The sequence below is a fragment of the Pelodiscus sinensis genome, chromosome 1, assembly GCF_049634645.1.
Source record: "Pelodiscus sinensis isolate JC-2024 chromosome 1, ASM4963464v1, whole genome shotgun sequence".
NCBI lineage: Eukaryota > Metazoa > Chordata > Testudines > Trionychidae > Pelodiscus > Pelodiscus sinensis.
Genome location: NC_134711.1, coordinates 105,928,811 through 105,951,786, shown reverse-complemented (window position 1 = coordinate 105,951,786; position 22,976 = coordinate 105,928,811). Strand labels below are relative to the sequence as shown.

Below are 22,976 nucleotides of genomic sequence, written 5' to 3'. Positions count from 1 at the left end.
TGTATCAGTCTGGAAGTAATAAATGAGTAGGCTTCTCAGATTTATTTATTTATTTGGTTTTTTAAGTTCTCATGCCTAAATAACTTTTGTCTTGGGATTTCTGTTCACACTTCCCTATCTATTTAGTGCCTAGCATCTCTTCGATACAGCTACCAACCTCTGGTTACAAAACCTGGACATTGAGTTCTAACAGCAGTAAAAATTGGCTCATGTGGGATGCCACAGAATTGCTAACCCTATTAAGCAGCCTATTTCCATAAAAATATTTCCTGCAAGGTTTGGGGCAGTGGTGCACTTTTTGGGAAGATCTTCCAGGGCTTAATGAAGAGCGAGGGGCCCAGCTGGCAGTTTCCCAAGAGATTTGTGGGAGAGGAGTTATAGGCCACCTGCCATTCCCCAAAAGAAAGGGAAGTACTAATTCATCTTTGCGCTTTGTTAGGTGCTTTCCAATTCTTTCGGTGTCTTTGGTGCTTCTAGTGTGTGCCCTTCTGAACTCTGCAGGACAATGTAGCACTTTAAAGACTAACAAGATGGTTTATTAGGTGATGAGCTTTCGTGGGCCAGACCCACTTCCTCAGATCAAATAGTGGAAGAAAATAGTCACAACCATATATACCAAAGGATACAATTAAAAAAAATGAACACATATGAAAAGGACAAATCACATTTCAGAACAGGAGGGGGATGCGGGGGGGGGGGGGGGCGAGGAAGGAAGGTAAGTGTCTGTGAATTGATGATATTAGAGGTGGGGAGAGTGGGATGTTTGTGAGTTAATGGTATTAGAGGTGATAATTGGGGAAGCTATCTTGGTAATGGGTAAGATAGCTTGAGTGTCTTGTTAGTCTTTAAAGTGCTACATTGTCCTGCATTTTGCTTCAGCTACCCCAGACTAACACTGCTACATTTCTATCACTCTTCTGAACTCCGGTCTCTTCAAAATGGTGGTATATTGAAAACTTCATCAAAGAGATGCTATCGCTTTAAAATCTCAGGTTTTTTTTTCTGGTTCTAACTACAGGCTGGAGGATTTTATGGGGAAGCATATGATCTGGGCTTAGCAGCGTTCAGTCTGTGGCCAGCCAGCCTACAATAAGGTGGAGGGAGTTATGCCTTTCTGTTTTAAAGAGCAATCTGCTTTGTCTTTCTGTTTTGAAGTTCTTTTCTTATCAATCTGGAGTCTAACAAATAGAGTTGTATTACATTGCAACCTTCCAGAGTATTCATGTTTTTATCTTACTTTGTTGTGTATATGCCACAAATATAACATACTGTCTCATTTTTCCAATCATAACTGTCAGTTCTAACTGCTTTGTTACCAGGAGCAGCCCTAGACAAGCTGCTGGCAACTGGTACTCTAGGCGAAACGCGTGATTGGCGCGTGATCGGCTCCCCCGCCTCCAAAGCCCTCAACAGCCTTTTATCTTGGTGCCCTAGGCGACTGCCTAGTTCACCTGTATTGATGGGCCACCACTGTTTGTTACCATATTGCTAAAACCATCTTTGCAACTCCCCACCGCAGCCCAAATATATTCATTGTGAAAGAGATTGTGAAAATGTAAGTTCATTCATTTACTGCTCCACACTGGCTGCTAACTATCGTTGGAGAATGTGAAGTACTAAAGAGATCATTAAGCAACAAAAAGTGTAACAATACTACCTCTTCTTGCTTAACTCTGATGGGATGTGAGTGTGGACCCTTGGGCCAACTTTCGTAGTCCGAAACAAAAGGATGCCAGCCAACTGCCATGAAGGGACAGCAAACAACTCGTCTCCTCTGACCATTCCCACAAAAAAGCTCTGATTCAGAACAAATTACTTGTCCTGCTCATTTGTATTCGAAATATGTTTCTACTTTGACAGAGGTTTGCTAAGAGAATCGGAGGCAAGTTTGCAAATCAACCTTCTCTTTTGCTGTGTTGCAATAAAGCAGCTAATTGCCTAATCCTTAAAATTGGCAGTTACCATTTTGCTTTCTTATTAGACTAAGGAAAGTGAATTCTCATACTCGACACAGCTTGTATAAACCCCTGTAGCTCTATCTATACCTATATGGCCTACATTGTTGAAGCCCTATCTTGCCCTCACCTCAATATGTTTTGTGTCTGGATGCCCCTTCCCTCTAAGATGGTAAAATGAGGCAGAGGCAGGGGTAGAGATAGAACTGGAGTGCCTTGGTAAGCCACAGTTGTTTCCTTGTGTGTGAATTGCTCCAGCATTTAGGCTTTCTTCTGCTGACCAATCATCCACAGGCCAGTTGGAGATAGGGGAAGGGCATCATGCTTTGCGACCTGACTTTTCCTCACAGTAGCAGAAGTTCCTGCAAGCACCCTTGAACCTGTGGCATCTGAGGACTTTGGAGCGATATTTATGGCTAATGTTTGAGATTTCCCAAGCCACACACTCTGCAACACTTTGAGAAATTTCTCCCACTTGATGGGAGGGAAAAGACAATTCATGAGACTTTCACCTTGCAGAAGTTTCCAGTTAACTCTGCTCTCTGCTCAGGGATTTTATGTAAGAGGAGGTGCCTGGGTCCCTTGGCAGGACAGTCTCTGGTTCAGCCTTTTTAGGAAAAATAAAATCTGACACCATATCATTGTTGCATGTTAGTGATTTGCAAAGCTATCTTGCCAAGTCTTTCTACACTTGCTCACAGTGGCCTTCTTTTAAAACCATCTCCTTCCCAAATCCATCCATTCCTTTCTGTGATACTCTAAACATTGAATCAAATGCTCTGGGTGACAAAACCCAGTGCTGCCAAATCTTGTGATTTTTACCATAAATCTCATGCTGGTGCTTTACTTAAAGCCCTAGATCCTGGAGATAAGTGATTGTGAGATTTTTCTATTTTTGTTACAAAGAACGAAGTGTCCAAACCTCATGGTTGCTGGGAAAAGCAAAGCTGATGATTCAAAAACAAGGCTGCAAATTAAAACAACCCAAAACATACTTGTTTGGCTAAACATCATGAACCAAATTTATTCTCAGGACTTTATGGGCTCCAATGCACGATATATTTTTTTAAATCCTCGGGTGGACAGAAATTAAAATCACATGAAATAGGTTCACATGATAAGGGTTTCATCTTTCGGAGCCTTTTCCATGAGTGTTGAATAATGTTGTTCATTGTTCAGTTACTGTTGTTGTGTAAGTCAGAGTTAAAACATTAAAAACCTGCGTGGTTTGTGATTCTCTGAAGTATATTAGACCATCTACTAGGCCCCAGGTGCGCAAAGGTATGGATATGTGCTTAGCTTTGGCTTTGGATTTGCATGGGGCAATTGTGGTGACTGTAGAAAGCAAATAGTGAATTTTATAGAAAAATAACTTTTTGACTGTAAGCATGCTACAGATTCTGGATTTTTGGTATTTAATTAGTTTCAAAGAAACTAATTAAATACCAATCCAGATTTTTAAATAAGTAGTTATTAAGCAGTGGAGAAGGGAGGCCAATTAATGGAAGAAGGCAATGTTATTTTTTAAAAGGATTTTAAATGCAATTTATTTCTTGTTTCTTAGTTTCGTAATTTTTTTTAAGGCCAGAAGGGAGCTAATAGCTCATCTAATCATGAGTTTGTGCAGATCATGTGTAGCAATGCAAGAAGAGGTATGGCAAGTAAGTGTTCTGTCTGCCAGTGAACTCCGAGTCTGCTTGCTCCAAAGACATTGACTGGCTAAAAGCTGTGTACTGGAGGATGACTTTTTTCTGTATGCAATAAATTTCATCTCTCTCACTCTTTCTAGTGGTAAACTAGTTCAGGAGAAGTGGATCCATGCTATGGTACTAACTGTTTTACATTAAATGATTTAATTTTTTTTAAAAATGTCTCCCACAAAGACAGGTCCTGGGACTTGAAAATAGTAATAAATAATTACGAATCTTCTTTGATCCTCAGTGCTGCCTTTTTGTATACTAGGATTCTTTGTAGACCATGGAAGTCATTCCTAGCCAAAGGCTTTATCTTATGACTATTGAAATCAATGAAAAGAGTTCAGCTGACTTCAGTGGAGCTGTGTCTGGCTCCAGGAGCACAAAGTTTGCTGAAAATGATATCATTTAAAAAAGACGAGATAATTTAGTCAAATAACTGTCCGATTCTTTATTATTTTATTTTATATTTTTTCTACATGAGGTATCACCTTTTATTCTGGCTGCTTTTTTGTATTTAATTCTCATTGTACAAGTTGCACCTTTATAGTCTGGACTTCCATCGTCCAGCACCCTCAGTGGTCTGGCACCCATATGGGCGCTTCCAGGTTAAAGCATTCATGGGGAAAAGCCGGACCCTGCACTCAGCAACTCCTGCCTTGGCCTACCAGAGCTTCTGGAATCCACAAATTACTCATTTGTGGCACTCAAACTCAGGCAGGAAGGGGCAGAGGTGGATATGAAGGGGGACACTCATGAAGAGGCAGGGCAGCTGCGAAGCCCCGTGGAGCTGTGCTCCTGGCCCCCAGGTGTAGGGCTCCACAGAACGAAGCCACTTTGCCTTTTCCCCAGAGCATCCCCTCATCTCTGCTTAGGCACCAGCTCCTCTGGAGCAGAGCCCTGCAGCCCGAGGCAGCAGAGGGGATGGCATTGACTTCTCCTTAACCTGGATCAGTCTACACAGGAGATCCACTTCCTTGACACTCCAGTACAATTACATGATGGCCACATTACTACCGCCCTATACTGGAAACCTACTGACCGCCATTCTTACCTAGGAGGGTTGCCAGGTGTCCGGTTTTGAACCAGACAGTCCAGTATTTGAGCTTTCTGTTCAGGAAACAAATTGAGAAAATAGAAATGTCTGGTATTTTCTAAATAAGATGTAACATAGATTGTGATGTACTGTCAAGTGTGTCCGGTATTTTTGTTGAAACCAACTGGCAACCCTAGACTCTAGCTTCCATCCAGGACACATCACATGATCCATTGTTACAGCCAAGCCCTAAGGTACAACTGTAACTGCCCAAGTCCTACAGACAGACAAACACCTTACACAATCTTTATCAAGCATTCTTAAAACTTAACTATCCACATGGGGAGGTGAGGAAACAGATTGAGAGAGCCAGACGAGTACCCAGGAATCTGCCTCTGCAAGACAGGCCCAACAAGGAAAACAACAGAACACCACTAGTCATCACTTACAGCCTCCAGCTGCTTCCCACACTCCAAATCCCTTGGCGCTATGCCCACCAGAGATAATCCATGTGCAGAATGAATGTTGTTATGTGCACCAATATGAAGGAGACAATTCACAAGGACATAAAAAAATTAGAGGGAACACAGCCCTATACATCCAGTTGCCTCTGTTGATTTCCATACAGATCTTTAACACGGTTTTAAAAAGTGCTAGATAGATTCATGGAGGTTAGGTCTGTCAATGGCTATTAGCCAGGATGGGTAGGAATGGTGTCCCTAGCCTCTGTTTGTCTGGACATGGGTGACAGGGGAGGGAGCATGTGAAGATTACAGTAATTACTTGTTTAACATGTGCCCGCTTAACACGTTTTTGCAATAGCACGATTTTTTTTAGGGAACGTTTTTCGAATAACATGACCATTCCTGAAATAACACAAAAATAATCAAGTGGCGGACTACTTCGCGTGACAGTATAAGTTGGTGACAATAGTGGTAAAAGGCATGAGCGGATGAATACACATTGTCACAGTGCTCCTACTCTCATTCACGTGTTTATCTTTGTGTTTTAACAAACTCCGGCAACTTGTGTTGCTAGATATCTAATGTCGACTTTGACGACCCAGCACTAACAAAAAATTGACTTTGCCACCACCACCTGAAATGCAACCCCCACCTTTTCCATTATTTTTAATGGGAAAATTAACTTTGCATAGCACGTTTTCACTTAGCATGAACATTTTCAGAAACGCATCTACAGTGTTAAATGAGGAATTATTGTACCTGTTGTGATCACTTCCTCTGGGGCATCCGGTATTGGCCACTGTTGGCAGACAAGATACCAGGCTAGATGGACCTTTGGTCTGACCCAGTATGGCCGTTCTTATGAGGATCTTTTTCATGAACAACCATGCACTTTTTAGCTCTTAACAGTTTGTTTTCTAATCTATTATTTGCTTCTAAAGTGGTATCTTTCAGAAAGTTCAAGAGATCAGCAACATAGCACTTTCAAACCCTATCAAGGCAAGGATATTATAAGTTCCCCCTCCTTTGTTATTGTTGCTTTCTTGTATCTTTCATCCTGTTGTAGGAAAAAAATGTTGCTGGATGAAGCAGGTGTGTAGTAACGGGCTTTTGGGCTTTGTTTTTATGTTTAATCACTTGCAATGTCCTGTCACAGCTTTGTATGCTCTTTTGCTGGGAATACTCACTCTTGTTTCTCAGCTTAAATTTGTTAGAAACTTTCATGTTTGCTTAAAAGCTACTTTCCAACTATAGAAAAATGTAGCAAGGTTTGTTTGGATATATCATTTTTGTCTTGTTCTTATCTTCAAGACAGAAGGAAGTAAACACAATTTTAGTATGTTAAGAGGATGGGCCATGTTGGAATAATAATAAATAATAATAAAATAATAATAAATAATCATTATTATACTAAACTGTAATGTGTCCATCTACAAATCACAAAGTACATTTCAAAAGAAAGAAAATATAATTGTCATTTTACTGATAGAAAAACTGAGGCGCAGAGCTGACCTGACCTGACACAGCAGATCAGTGGCAATGCTGGGACTTGAATGCTGCTGTCCTGACTCCCAGTACAGTACTCTGTCCTCTGAACTATATTTGTTTTAAAGGTGTCATTTAAAATATAGTGAGTTTCTCTCACACAAATTACATTCTAGTTAACCAATCCAATTTTCCTGATATATTGAACAGAGGAGATTGTAAGGAAAACCTATTGTCAGTAGGGATCAGGACTGCGTTCTTAGTTTTAAACACTGACTTTATATGACAACAGGCCCATACGCAGGAATTTCTGTGGGGGGGGGGGTGCTTTTTTTTGTAAATGTGGACCACAAGGGTGTGAACGCACCCCCATGGTCTCCCAAGTAAGCGGGGAAATCAGCCCCAGCCTGCCCCTGAATGGTCAGAGCACGGGGGAGGGAGGCTCAGGCAACGTACTGCTCCTGCCTTCCCCTGGCTGACTAGAGCATGCTTACTTGGGGGATCCTGCGGGGATATGTTCACCCCCTTTACACTCCTACTGCATACGGGCCTGGACACTGAGAGCCACAATCCAATTTTTTTCTATTCCTTCTACATGTCCCCCCCCCCCCCCCCCGTAAAGGACCAGTCAGTTATTGCATCACAAGCTTGTGTAAACTACAAGCTGTGCTCTTGCCCATGTTTGTAATGGACTGGCATGAATCTCAGCTTCTATTTTTAACCACACAGTCACTATTGCAACCATCAGCGAAACATGCTCAAAAAGCAAAAGGGCTCGAGCTACACTACAGTTCCACAGTTCTCCTCCACGGTCAAGGGACTTAATGAATACATAATGGAGATTTCAGCATTACAGTTGGTTGATCTTACTAAACATACAGTATCTTAGAAACATAGACATAGGACTTAGTGCTCTCAGGGTGCATGTACTGTATGCTGTGGGTATGATGTGCACAGATGTCACTTTGGATCCATAATACACTCAGTGTACTGTAATAGTCTCCCTGATTTTCCAATTCTTTAGACAATGAAGTGGAGAATTCCAAACCGTGGCCGGGGATATGGAGGCGATGTGGCAGGCTCTGTTCATTTCTTGTGAGGAAGAGAAAAAGGGTGCTTTTTTCTGAGTGGCTAAATTATTCAAATTAATGAGCATTTCCATTCACAGAAATGCCCTCCCCTCCCCAACCTTCTGTATGGTTAAGACAGAATTGTATTGAGACAGCCTAGGGACGGGGTGCTGGAACAATTTGCATGGGGCGGGGGGTGTTTTGCAAGCCATTCAACCAATTGTAAGCCCTGTATATGATGGAAAACGCTCCAAGCCTGGGGTACTGCAGCACCCCCCAGACCTTTAGTTCCAGCATCCACGCCTAGGGAGATTGAAACTTCCTATATGCCTGTACTAGGATTTGCCACACTGACTAGTACCCAAAATCCAACTAGTTCAGTATAGTATCTCTGACACTTGCCATGACCAGATGCCTCAAAGGAAGGTGTAAGAACCCCACTTCCAGGGAAGATGCCAGTCTCATCCCTGTGGGTAGGAGCTGGGATGTTTGTGTGTATTCTGGGGTAAGAGGGTTGAGGGAGTTTGGGGTGCGTCTATGGAGAGGGTTGTTGCCTTAGAGGGAATTTTTTAAGGTGTCTGAGATGTCCCTGCTCTGATATCCCCTTTGCAATGCTCGGTTATGCAAGGGTGAAGATGCATTGACAGGAAGCAGATGAGGATTGTTTCCTGCTGTTCTCCTTGTGCAAACCTGCCAGTGAATACCCTGGTGTGTGTGTGGGGAGGGGGGGGGGGGAAGGGACAGATTTCTGGAAGGGGGCGTGTGTTGTGTGGGTGTGTGTGAGAGATCTATACTTCTCAGCAGACTTGTGTGGAGGCAGCCACACACACTCCTGCCCTGATGATGGTGGGGGAGTGGGAGGAGGCGACATCACAGCCACTTTCCCATCTCTCCTCCCTGCCTTTTGCATTGCTGCCTCTCCTTCTTCCTGGCCGCGGGGAGGGGTGTGTGTGTAGAGGGGGGCTGGCGGGGAGGTGGCTGTAGTCTCTCTCCTTTGCTGTGCTCTGGTAAGAATTGTCCCTCCCCCGCCCAGCCTTCCTCCCCATCTGCTCTCTCCCCCTCTCGCTCGGCTCCAGGCGGGCAGCAGGCAGACTGCATCATTTTTGCACAGGCTGCAGCAGCGGCAACGGGCAGAGAGGGAGCAGGTGGGGAGTTCACAGACTGCAGTGAAGCTGCCCTCGAGACATGGCGGATCAGTGCCTCTGAATAAGCAAAAAAAAAAAAACCCCAACCCCAAGCTGCCCTCACCCCCCACCCTCACCCCAGGACGCTGGGCTGGTGCTGACAGGCCAAGGAGAAGGAGAGAAGCGGGCAGAGGACAAATGGGGCTGCAGCCTTTTCTTTGATTTCCTCCCCTTCTTCTCCCCATGTTGCATCTCTCTTCAGTGATTCAGCCAGTGTAGCTGCTGCTCCCAGCAGCAGCGTCCAGGGACAGTGTGTGCCATCCCTCCCTCCCCCCTCCCTCTACCCCCTCTCCATCTCTCTGTCCGTCCATCCACCCACCCACAAGGGCTATGGCTGCAGAAGAGGTATTGCAGACCGTGGATCACTATAAGACTGAGATCGAAAGGCTGACTAAGGAGCTCACCGAAACAACGCACGAGAAGATCCAGGCTGCTGAATATGGGCTGGTGGTGCTGGAGGAGAAACTCACCCTGAAGCAGCAATATGACGAGCTGGAGGCTGACTACGATTGCCTTAAACAGGAGCTGGAACAGCTGAGAGAGGTGAGTGAGCGGCTGCTTTTCTCTACCCCCTTTCTCCCCAGTAAAGCTCGTGCACTAAGCAAAACGAAATACTGACAGGTGCCCGCGGATCTCTTCCCACGGATGCGCTCTGTGTTCAGGTACCTGAGCCGCTGGATCAGACATGGAAGCAAAAAATGGCCTTGTGGAGAATGTGTGTAAAGAACCCTGGAGGCATGAATTTATGAGCCCGGGAGGAGTGATTTATTTCAGGACTCAAGGATCAGCAATCACTGCGGAGTTAAAGGGTGGATTATATGACAATTTAAACCTATGGCTACGTTAAAATGCTACACTGTGTAGCAAGAAAGCAAATGGGAACCCCTCAACTTCTCATAGCAGACCTTTGCAGCACTAGGAAATACTTCCGCCATACCTGAATTGTTTGGTCCTTATTTACAGAAAAGCCCTTGGTGAACCCTGGACAATTGTAGTACATATATAACATTTTGGGTGATATTTATACAGCATATTGTAATACTGTATGTGGAAAGAGGGACACCTCTCTGGGTTATTTATATCCATTTAGGGGGCAACCTGTCATTCAAGAGAGGCAAAGCAGCCACAAGATAGTTATGAGGTCCTGCTAATCAGTGACATTTAAACTTCCAGTTCATCCTTGAGAGATGAAATACTTGATCTGGTACATATTTTTGAAGTGTCTTTTAGCTGGGTTTGTATAACATGGAAAGTATAACTATGAGTGTTACATGTAACCTTTTATCATGTAACTTATTATATATTCATCATCTTCAGATATCATCCTACTTCTTATATTTATCATTAAGATAAGTAAGAAAGATTCGTACAATGAACATACACCTGATGTATGGTAGTAGGTGTTTACATATTCAGTATTATCCTAACTAATCTCTAAATTTTAAAATATTCTCATCTTTCTGTGTAAAGACAGAGCAAATTAATTTATACATAACAATACCTTGATGTAATTAAGTAAACATTGGGAGAAGAGAAAAAGTATAAGAATGACTTTTTCTGAAATTTAAAGTAATGTTTTTCTCTTGTAAAATTATATTACCATTTATAATCAAATATAGAGAAGCTCTTTCCAGTGAAAAATAATGAAATAGATATTTCTCATTGAGAACAGTAATTTGTTGACCAAACTTATAAACAACAAATTGTCTACACTTATTTTTGGACACTAAGTTTTATGCACTTTTACAAATATTTGCCTATATATGTCGAGGTTTTGTTTTACCTACTTGTAAATGTAATAAGTTAAATATTTTGCTTCAGTGACTAGGACAGTTTTTATAAATAATATTTTTGTAACAGAAATGTTTTTTGTGAAAGCCAGTTATCGATTTGATGTGTTGCTTACACTTACGCTCTTATTAAGTGCTTATATAAAATATAGAGCAGACGTTTTCCTCCAAAACTCGCAGGACCAGTTCAATGGGTTCAGGATTTGAAATCACTGACCTTAGCTTCAGGGATTGAGATGGGTAACTTGTTCAGTCATAAGGACTGAGCTGATAAAAGTGGTGCAGCAGCAAAAGGTAACTAGAACTAAGGTGCAATTATAAAATATCATGTATAAGAAAAAGGAGATAAAAGTAACAGTAGCTGACTGTGATCTTCTCAAAGCAGTGTACATCCATGCTGATCAGTAATGACTGTGGAGAGAGGGTTGTGCATTACCACAGGGGCAATGGTTAATGCAAGAGAAATGAAAAAAACGAACTAGAGCAATAATTCAGCTCCTGATGCCTGTGTTGACAAGGTTGGTGAAACTGGAAAATGTGTAGTTATGAAGTCTGTTCTGATTTGTACCCCACTGAAGTGCATGAGATTGCATAGGGTGCATACAAGCACAGAATGGAGTCCACAGAACAAAATCCATGTCTCTGACCCACAGGCTATGGAGAGAACCATTGAGGGAAGGATTCTTTTGCTCCCTAGACATGAAATCACAGTGAAACCATTCCACAGCTCCTAATTTAGTCCTGGGATCCTGGCCCTCTCTGGCCTACATATGAATTCTGGCAGCATAACTGTAGATGCTGGTATACAGGGCATTTAAACCCTATCAATAGGCTCACAGAATTCATCCTTTCCTCCTACTCCTTGCAGAAGAGCCACCTGTTCTGTTATATATAAGTAGAGCTCTGTGTAGCTACAAAATTTGAATCCACATCTGATTCACAAACATGGTCCGCCTATATCTGCATCCACAAAAGTAAAAGCAGATAGATGCATCTACAGAAATAAAGAGGGTACCCATGTCCGCAGCTCTAAAGTGGGTATCCATAGACTGACTAAAGTCTATGTATAAAGCCCTCACACTTGTGAAGATAAGGTTACTCCCAAATCTGTCTACTCTTCTAATCTGCTTTTCTAATCTATTTTTTAATACACCCATTAGTACTGTGGCTTGAGTGTGGATCAGATTCAGCACTGTTAAAATTAAGCAATTATGTCTATTTGTTGACATGTTGGAATTAGAATTCAGTTGGAGGTGGTCTAATCAAACTGGTGAAAATCTTAGTTGTATAGCTACATGGCAGAAAACCCAGCTTTCTGCTGTTGACAAGCCCAACGGTATACTGTGACAAGGGAATTTTCTGTCTCATTTATATGAATTCTTAGTTTCTATCTGCATTATCTGTTGTTACCCAGTGGAGAGAGACGTGTTAAGTCTGTACTTAGCAGTTACACTGGACATGAGATGAGGGTGTTACTTTGTTGTCTGGGCCATAGTGAATAGGATTGTTAAGGAACTGGCTGGAAACTGCTGAAAGCAACCCCATCTAAATGCAGAATCCCAGCAAGACAATAGAAAGCCCCAGTGACCAAAACATTGAAACCTACGAAACCTTGACCAACTCCCCAGTTCAGAAACAAAGACCTGAGATGCTGACTCTTGGAGTGGGCCAGTCCACAAAAACAGTTAGTGGGTGGTTAGTACGCACAAGCATCCAGCTTCCCCTGTCCCCCCCCCTATCTGCTGGTTGCCCCACCTGTCAACTGCTCCCGCTCCCAATACCTCCCACTCACCCGCTTCACTGGAGAGCGGTTACTGCTGTGTACAAGACAATGAAAACTTGTAGATGCCCCACACTGTTTTGTTAATCCCACTCTGTCCCTATGCAGCATGATGAACAGATAATAGAGTGTTGTGGGGCTAAAGTTGGCTCCCCATCCCGCCCAAACTCATCAAAAATGGTCTCTGTGTGTCATCTGAAAGATGCGCTGCAGAGGGTATTTTGGGGTGTTGGCTGCATCTCCAACCTTTGACTACTAATGGTACAGGTAAACATTCCCAACACAGATTATTTTGCTTCTACAAAAGGTGGGGGAGGAGGGGGTGGGGGTTGTGCATAGGGAGAAGAGTTGGGTTTCAAGCCATTTCCACTATACATTTGTCTGACTCTGAAGTCATTTGCACACTGGGACAGAATTTGGATCTAGTTTCTTACTGAAACAAGTATTCACTCAGTTAATGGATTATTTTATTATGATGCCTTTATGTTCTGCTATTAGCGACTCTTTCCACTTTAACACTGATCAGATAGACCTGTCACTGTCACCTTTGCCTACCTTGGATGTGTCCCGTTGGATGTAAGAAACATACCATGAAGCCTAATCCTACAGTCTTTACACATTCAAAACCGTCTGCACTTCAAATGGGCTTTTCTATAAGGATTGAAATAGGAAGCCTCACATTTGAAAGAATGAAATATTTTTCAGTATTATGGCTCGGTGAGTTGGTAAAGTAAATCCATGGTAAGGTAGATCAAGGCAATCAATTGGAATGCATTACATTAAATATTAATGTATGTGCGTATGATTTATGCTGGGCCACCATTAAAATACAAATTGCTGTGGTGGTTCTTGAAATTTCAGGGAGAGTTGTTAGGTGGCCATATTTTAAAGAGTTTGTTGTTTTGAGGTGTTAGAGAATGCTACATGATAGAAAAGATATGAGGCTGTAATCAATGACTCAATAGCAAATGTGTCTTTCAATATGGGAAATAATTATTACATTATGTCCCAGTTTAAGAGTCTTCAGTGGGAAGAAATGAGGAATCAATCAGCTATTTATCCTTATGTTTTCCAAGAACTGGACCAATTAGTAGGAAGGTGAAAAGAGAGGTGCTGTTTTGCTGACTTTACAGCTTTCAAGGTTGTGACATACAGTTAGAATAGCTGTAGCTTGTAAGGGAGAACTGGCAGAGTGCTGTTGCAACTGTATGCCCTATTTCCCTTAATATTAACATTTTAAAAGCTCTTTTAGTTATGTTGATGTTTTCCATCTTCTAAATAATGTTTCTAATTATCATTAGTTTATATTTCAGAGATAAAACCTGAATTTTAGGCTTGCAGTGGAATGTCTTGCTTTTGGATCCCAAGTAAGCAAGGGACTGAAGCACAGGTGTACCGGTAATCAAGTGAATAGGGATTCACTAGGACTATTCAAGTGCTAAACTATCTTGCTGGACTGTGGACTTAATTAAATTCATTTAAGCATTTTGTGGAAGTTATTCTTTTTTTTAAGAGTTTGTGCATTTGTATGGTCACATATTAGTACTTGCAGTGCAAATTTCTGCAACAAGAATAATTTTTGCAATTATTTTTTCATTAAAGCCCTAAAAAGTTAACTGGCATTAGCGACCTCAGTTAAAATCCCAGCTTGCAGCTGGAGTGTGGGTTAGACCCAACAGAAGAAGCCCAGCTGCAGAGGTGCTAGGGGGGAGAGGAGAAGAGTGAGCCTAAAAGGAAAATGTCTTCATAAGGAAGCAACTGTAGGGTGATAGGGAAAGAACTCTGCAATTTCTCTGTGGTTGCTAGAGAGTGAAAGAAGGGCTAGACAGAGCTACAGCAAGAACAGGGAGGGCTGTGGAAAAAGGACCTGAAGAAAGACCAAGATAGGTGTCTTTTACAGGGTTCCTCAATTAGAACCCAGAGTGGAGAGAGGGCCTGGGTTTCCTTTCCAGTTCTCTGCAAGGGGTTGTGAGAACCCCTTGATGCAAAGGGGAGCATAGCTATTGACTGTGGAGCTTACCTCCAGAAAGGGAAAAAGCCCTGAGAGGTCATTGTTCTGCACAACAATGGGAAGACACCTTGCAGAGGCTAGAAATGGATGAAGGGTCTGTGGCAGAATTAACCCAGGTAGGAGTGAAACAACCAGTGCCCTGTGAGCAGGGCTGCAAATGGGAGGCTTTTCCCCTCAGTACCTGCCTAGCTGGGACTAGGGTTACCAGGCATCCATTTTTGAACCAGACAGTCCAGTATTTGAACTTTCTGTTCAGGAAACAAATTGAGAAAATAGAAATGTCTGGTATTTTCTAAATAAGATGTAAGGTAGATTGTGATGTAATGTCAAGTGTGTCCGGTATTTTTGTTGAAACCATCTGGCAACCCTAGCTGGGACAAGACGAGAGAGGAAGGTAAGGGGTGGCCTCAAATCAGAAGGGAGAATGTAGGGCACTAACAGAAGTTGTTGTTTAATTGTGTGATGGGCCTTCAATAGCTGTTCCAGAGTCCCCAGCCTATATCTTCCCAAACCCCACATCCCTCTACTCTTCCAGTTTTCTCTCCCTCCTCCCCCAACATTCCCTCTTTTGATACAAAGCATAGCTTTGCCAGTGTTAGTAAAACCACATCTCTGGAGTGAATCACACTATATCAGTAAAAACCCAACTTTCCCTATCGTTGCATCAACACTAGGGGCTTCTGCTAATGAAGCAGTGTTGATCTGTGATTGCACACAATTTGTGACCCAGGTGTTCAGGAAAAAGGTAGAAGTAAGTATTTTGCAAACAACTGATTTTTAGGGATATCTCCTGCTCAAATGTGAACCACTAACTCTATCCCATGGTCCCAAGAACCTCAGCAAATTTAAAAAATGATCCAAATAAGCATGTGTGTTTTACTGCACTTAAAATAGTGGACCTTTAAACAGGAAGTACCACCACTTAGCCTTACAGTGAAGATGGCCCTTTGCTATAATAAATTCAGCTAGAGAATGACTTGTTTTCTTTTTTCTGTATTTAAGCCATTTTTTATCTTTCTCCATTCACTATGAGAAATGCTGTTAATTTAGGGGTTTGGACTGTACAAATGATCATACTTTAACTCCTAAACTATTAAGAGTGGGAACTTCTTCCATATATTATTTGAAGGTTAATTTCCCATAGGTTTTCAGTAAAATCTTGTATTCGTACCAAATCTGAAGTGATTGTTAATGGGTAAAACATACCTTATTATTGTTAAGTTTAAATATTTCCTGTTTAAATTTAGGAATTAAGGCTGTGGTTGATGGAATAAATTTAAATCTAAGGGTCTTAATCTGTGTGGAATTAGGCCCTTGGTATTGGAATTGTTTTATATAATTTGGCTGCCCTCTTTTCTTTGACTCTGCTATGAAATAATAATCTTCTGCCTTGTGGCTTTTCAGCAGTTTTGCCCTTTTGAGGGCATGGTATGTGCAGTCTGGATATTTACTGTGCTTAGAGAGCTGATCATTGCACTCTTTTTCAAGTGTGATTTGGGTGGGATTATGGTGGGGAAGTGGAAATTCTGGCCTAAAGTTACAATTTGTATAAATCAAGGTCATATTGTCTACATTGCAGTTAGACACACCCAGCTGACTGTTGCCAGTTGAGCTGGTTTTGCAGGATTTAGGCGCATGGGCTGTTTAATGATGGTGCTGGCACTTGGGCTGCAGTCTGATCTCTCAGACTGTCCCTCCTTGAAGGTCCCAGAGCATGGGCTACAGTCCAGATCCAAACCTCTACCTCACAATTAAACAACCCTTTAGCACTAAGGGGGGATAGCTCAGTGGTTTGAGCATTGGCTTGCTAAACCTTGGGTTGTGAGTTCAATCCATGTAGAGGCCATTTAGGGATTTGGGGCAAAAACTTGTCGGGGATGTGTACTTGGTCCTGCTGTGAAAGCAGCAGATTGGGCTCAATGACCTTTCAAGGTCCCTTACAGTTCTAGGAGAGAAGTAATCTCCATTAATTTATTTTTTATTGTTTTTAATTTAATTTAATCCCACAAGTTTGAGTCAGCTGGCATGAGCCATTTGTGGGTTATTAATTGCAGTGTAGACATACCCCTATCTCTGGCAGTGACTAGGAAGGGACAAATACTTCTTGAACAATTTTCAGGAAGGCATGAACATCCTTGTTCTTGGATAATTTTTAACTAGGTTCTTCTTTAGCATTTTTTATGGGCATTGTGAAACTGACTCTCCATTGATTTCTGAAAATTTGTTTGTTCAAGATCACCACTGAAATGCAAGACTCACTTTTAAACTCACCCAAACTTCTCTCAGTATCTCATTGTTATAAGGTAAGTGGTGCAGTGTGTAGTTGCTACAACATTGAACTACACATTTCTTCTATTGGGTTTGATAGCTGTTACATTTCCACTGCCACGTTTGGGTTTAAGTCCTTTAATTTATGTTGAATTGTTTTTTGTTTGGGGAATATCCATCCTTTCCTTGTATACCTTTCTTGACTTTTTAACCTCGATAAAACAAAAATGTAAATGAGAGATAGGAGGAAAATTTTCTTGATTTAGGAGGAATTGATATTGGATAAAATGTAAGTACCTGTGTGTTTCCTTTGTTCCCTTTCCCAGGAGTTTGTACAATATTTACACGAGTAGTAATGAGAAATATGAGGGGTATGCAAGTAATGGTGAATTCCATTAAACCAATCCGTTTCTTTGGACTAGCTGCTCATGGTTGGTAGGTGAAAGAGCTAGCTCATGACTTAGTGCTTTTATTTTTTTTTCTGATCAAGGACTCTCTTCATCCATGCCTCCTGGGTATAGGTGGGTAGGGGAAAGGATTAAAATATTTTGAGGAGGCAGGCTTTATTTCTGAGTTCCTTTCACTGTCAAATGATCAAAATTTGAAAGTTTAAAAATAAAAGCAATACAATCTCCACCCAAGATGAAGTACTGGAACAAATCCATCTATGGCGAAAGCCCATTAGCGTTAGTAGAATTCTGCTGTGACTGACTTCATTTCATTCTCTTATGCTTTTTAGTCCATCTCTCTCCTTGCTCGTATTTAAGATACTTGGAACATTTTGCCCTCCCCCATCATCTCATTCTCAAATTGTTTTTGACGCCTGCCTCTGTAGCATTCTCTGCTCCTCTTCATCTCCCCTTTTTTTGTTCTCTTCTTCGCGTCTAAGATGTCTAGACAGTTTCATTTTTGCCAAACTGGAATAAACTCTGGGCCTGATTCTCACTAACATTAAGGTTCCTTTACAACTGTGCCTTAGCATAAATGAGGAGCTGTCCCTCTGAAACAGACTTGGCTTATGTTCTTGGCTATTGTGCACAGATACAATAATGGGACTGGGTGTGTAGAAGTGTTAGTTAGATCCTCATTTCTTACTTTCGGCCTGCCAGAGGCTGAGTGAAACTATGTAGGTTTTTGGCTGCTTTGCTCTGTGGCAGCATTACCATCTTGATTGCAGGGAGTAACATTGGGTTGGATGAGAGAAGGCACAGGGAAAATACATTTAGTTGTATTTTCCTATTAAACAGATACGTTTTATAACCACTGCCTCAGTTTCCCCACTTGGGAGGAAAGTGACAGAGGGCCCTGCACTAGCCTTCAGTGCTGCAGACTAATTGTGTAGACACTGCTGACATGCAATAACAATTTGTTCATAGGCTTTGATCTGCTCCTGTTAATGGACTAGATCAAAGCTCATTAACAAATTGTTAATGCATGCAGTAGGTTCCGCATGGACAGTCTGCAGCAGGCTACATTCACACCCCAGCTTCCTGCAAACTAATTTGTTAGTGTAGACAAGCCCCATGTCACTTAATTTCTCTTACATTGACACCTAGCTTGCCTCCAACTAATTGTTTCTAAATCAGCCTTAGGTGAAGGCTTTGTGGTAATTTGTTGGCTGATCTGGGAACAGAAGCCAGTGAACTCAGGCTCCCACTTAGGGCTGTTAACAAATGATTATTTTTGTAAATGCATAAGCAGTGAAATTCTTAGCAGTTACACTTTTACACACAGGTGGAAAGGTGGGAATTAGTGCTTGCAGAGAGCTGGCTCCTATCTACCCCCACCCACTGGATCCTCTGATACAGAGGCAGCAGCTCAGGGAGCAAATGGCTTCACAGGAGCTGGTATGTGCAGGGAGCCATACTGAAAGCCGGCTTTCCATGTGTACTGTCTCCTGCCTGGTCCCTCCCCCCAGCCCTTGTGCTGCTGCCTCTCTATCAGAGGCAGCAGTCCAGCGGGGCCAGGCAGCTGCACAGGAGCTGGGGCTTGTCGGGAGCTGGCTTTTAAGATTTCTCCCCCTGAGCACCAAAATCTGCCTGCCCTCCCTCACTGCTGCCTCTGTGGAATGCAACAGGGATAGGGATGGCAGGTGGTTCAACGGGAGCTGGCATGCATGGAGAGCCAGCTTAAAAGCTGGCACCCCGTTCATACTAGCTCCTTCCTGCCCTCTTCCTGCTGCCTCTGATATAGAGGCAGCAAGGGTGTGTGTGTGTGTGTGTGTGTGACCATTAGGATTAACTGATGAGCTCAGGCTTATTGGTTAGTGTAAACAGGTACATGCTAACATCCTTACTTCCAATCTTGTGCTTAATACTTAAAATCTCAGGCCCAGTTTGAGCCCCTAAAATGATTATTGCTCATGTTTTTTGAGTTTATTCAGAAAAGTATATTGCTTTGTAAAACACTGAGAAATCTTCAAAGTCTAAGAGAAATTCGATTCTTTTTTTATCCAAAACAAAAAACAGGACTATGTAGCACTTTAAAGACTAACAAGATGGTTTATTAGGTGATGAGCTTTCGTATGTGTTCATTTTTTTGATTTCATCTTTTGGTATATATGGTCATGCCAATTTTATTCCACTATTTGATCTAAGGAAGTGGGTCTGGCCCACAAAAGCTCATTACCTAATAAACCATCTTGTTAGTCTTTAAAGTGCTACATAGTCCTGTTTTTTTTTTTTTCAGCTAGACCAGACTAACACGGCTACATTTCTATTATTATTTATCCAAGTTATCAATGATACAAATTATAATTCAATGACTACTTTGAATTTTTAATACATAAAGAAGAGATGCACACAGCTTTGGATTTAAACGTTGATATTGAGAGAACGCATTGTTCAGGAGATTTGGCTTGTCTCTTAATCTTTCTGAAAATGTGTTGGGATAGACACCTATAGAAAAGATGTCATTTTAACACCTCGCCTGAAGAATGGCATCTCTAACAATGTGCCATCCTTTCAATACGCACAGCAGTAGTTTGGTAAGACCTGAATTCTTGGGGAGAAATCCTGGCCCCATTGAAGTCAATGGTGAAACACCTATTGATTTCAACAGAGCTAGGATTTTACCACAGTAGCTGAATTTGAGCATACCACCTCCTGGCCAAGAGCACTTTCAACATAACATGAATACTGTTCATTGTGACTTCTGGTTCCTTCTCACCAAAAAACCAGAGGAGGGTAACAAAGATCACATTATTGAGCAACCTGCCGCTTGTGGGTCACAAAGATATGGGTCCAGGATACCTGACTCTTTGTATAATATACAGTAAGGATACTTGGGCTATGTCTACACTGCAGCGCTATTTTTGAAATACATTTCGAAATAACGGGCATGCTCAAAAGACGCAGAATACTGATTTGCAGATACCGGAGGTAACGGGCTTGTTATTCTGACATCCCTGTAAACCTCATTCCACTTGGAGTAAGGGACATTTTGGAATAGGAATTTATTTCAAAATTAAGTGCTGTGTAGACAGCGCCAAATTTCGAAATAAACTATTTCAAAATTGACCGGAAATAAGCTACACAATTTGCATAGCTCTAATTGTGTAGCTTATTTAGAGCTTCGGGTGCACTCTAGATGCACCCTTATTTCACAGAGGAATAGTCTGATGGGTTAGTGCTGAAACACCTCTGACTGACTTTGGGACTGATACTACATGGTGCTGAGCACCCTCTAATTTCACTGACTTCTTGGGAAGATGCAGTCACTCAGCCACTCTTTGGAAGCATTCAGCATTTTGAAGGTTTGCACTCATCAGGGGCTAGATAATTTCTTATCTTGTCTAGAAGTTAGAGGCTTGTGGTTTGTCCATTTGGCTAAAATTCATAGTTTTTAAATGTTTTTCTTTTGCTTCACTCAATACAGGGCAAAATACTATTTGCAGTTGCACACTGGAGACATAAATCTGGAGTAACACCGCTGAGGATGAAGGTGTTACTCTAGGGCTACGTCTACACTGCAGGCTTTTTGCACAAGAACAGTTGTTCTTACGCAAAACCTTGCAGAGCGTCTACACTGCACACATGTTCTTGCGTAAATAAATTTACAGTAAAGCGTCAGAAAACTCTCATGCAAGAGTTATTCCTCTCCCCACGAGGAATAAGCCCTCTTGCGCAAGAGCTCTTCCACAAGAAGGCAGTGTGGACAGGCAACAAGGGTTTCTTGCGCAAGAAAGCCCTATGGCTAAAATGGCTATCAAAGCTTTCTTGTGCAAGAGAGCATCCACATTGCCATGGATGCTCTTGCGCAAAAGCACATCTCTTCCAAAAAGCAAATGGCAGTGTGGACGTGCTCTTGCGCAAGAGCTTTTGCACTAGAACTCTTGCGCAAAACAGTTCTTGCGCAAGAAGCCTGCAGTGTAAACGTAGCCTTAGATGTACACCTGGCAACTGAAACGGTCTGGATTTTGTTTCCAGAACATACAGTTAAATCTCTGTTAATGCTTTAGGCCAAAAATGTTCAAAGCTTGGTGCCTAGAAGTGAGATTCCTAAAATGTGTCTTCAGTTACTTACACAGAAAGAGCTGTTTCTGTTTTGTTGAGTGCTGAGCAATCCCAACTCCCTATGAGGTCAATGTGGCCTTAGTCTGCTCGCGCACTTCGGAATAGAGGTCACTTATATTTGGATGTCTACAGGTAAGTTTAAAAGCACAACTTTAAGACACCTAAATAACACTGTTTTTTCCTGAAAGGACACAGTAGGTAGGCGTAGTACTGAATAGGATTTGTAAAGTAGTACTGTAGATCAGTGGCACTCAACTATTCCAGACTACAGCGCCACTTTCAGAAATCTGATTTGTCTTGTGTACCCCCTCCAAAGTTTCCCCTCACTTAAACTACTTGCTGACAAAATCAGACATAAAAATATAGAAGTGTCACAGCGCACTATTACTGAAAAATTGCTTGCTTTTTCATTTTTACCATGCAACATAAATCAACTGGAATATAAATGTTGTACTTCCATTTCAGAGTATCCTGTATAGAGCAATAAAAATAAGTTTAATTGTGTAACAGTTTAGTTTGTCCTGACTTCGCTAGTGCTTTTTACATTGCCTGCTGTAAAACCAGGCAAATATCTAGATAAGTTGATGTACCTCCTGGAAGACCTCTGTGTACCCCCACCGGTACATGTATCCATGGCTGAGAATCACTGCTGTAGATCATGGAAGGTTAAGAGAACTGTAACTATCTCCGTTTCCCTGCAGTAGAGGGGCTCAATATACAGGAGGGCAGAAAATGAAATGCCTTCCGTAACAGGCAGTTGGCACTTACCACAGGTGCCAACTTTCAAAAGTGCCAGGAGATGCTTGACTCTCACTTCTTCCCGTGGCTGGACCCCCATTCCATCCCTTCCTCAGGACTCCACCCTCACCCTGCCTCTTCCCACCCAGTTCCACCCCCATGCCTTAGTATGCTGCGTCTTTGCTACCCCCTTCCCCTCAGAGCCTCCTTACTTCATGAAACAGCTGATCACAATAGGCAGGAGGAACAAGGAGGGAGGGGGAAGCACTAATCCACAGGGTCCACTGGTGGGTGGGAGGCATGGGGGAGTGAAAAGGAGCTGATCAGTGGGCTTCCTATGGGTGCTCAGCACCCACTAATTTTTCCTTGTGGGAACTTTGGCCCTGAGCACCCATGGAGTTGGTGCCTATGCTACGCAGTGTTTAAAAAAATGCTTTTCAGTCCTCCTGTGGGCTCTGCCTGCTTAGCTTTACAGGTGTTCTTGTATTTTGTAGCTTTTGTGATTTGCATTAGTAATAGCTATTCACCTCAGGTAGGGGTTGGGGTCACATCTCTTAGCAAGTAAAAAGAGGAGATGGGCCTTGTTGGGGCATTGGTGCATTGTGTAGCTATACTAAAAACTAATGTGGGACTTTTTTTGTGTGGCGTTCTCACTGAAGCGATCATAGGGATTGCAGAGTGCAAGATGGCCCTTGGCAGTAAGACGTCCTATTGGAATTGCAATACCAGGGGAATAAGGCATCCCAAAGCTAGTACAGAGCTCAGGGCCTGCATAACAATAACACTTGCTTTTTGATGGGTTCCCTGGGATCTGTTTGTTTTTCCTGCTCAATCCACTCAAAAGTTGGGCGAGGGGGAGTATACAGACCCGGCACTCTCCCCCAAACTGATTGTGGGGATTTTCTCCTTTTGGCCCTTTACTCTGGTATTTCCACAGGTGTGTTGTCTTAATCCAAATAAGAAACCTCCACTTCAGTAGGTTTAGCC

The 22,976-nt window shown here is 42.3% G+C and overlaps 1 protein-coding gene across 10 annotated transcripts in view; it reads left to right on the top strand.

Annotated features, from left to right (window-relative positions):
• Window positions 1–8,535: 8,535 nt before the first annotated feature.
• BICD1 (BICD cargo adaptor 1) overlaps window positions 8,536–22,976 on the top strand; it is a 228,458-nt gene continuing 214,017 nt past the window's right edge. For 2 of the 10 annotated variants that reach the window (XM_075940444.1, XM_075940421.1), the window contains exon 1: window positions 8,578–9,431. In XM_075940444.1, the coding sequence (XP_075796559.1) occupies window positions 9,219–9,431 (213 nt within the window). In that variant the 5' untranslated portion in view covers window positions 8,578–9,218. Of the gene's footprint in view, window positions 9,432–9,550; window positions 10,463–14,016; window positions 14,586–16,571; window positions 16,773–22,976 lie in introns of those variants that run through there. The other 8 variants (XM_014569196.3, XM_014569197.3, XM_075940428.1 and 5 more) reach the window with 7 other exon arrangements.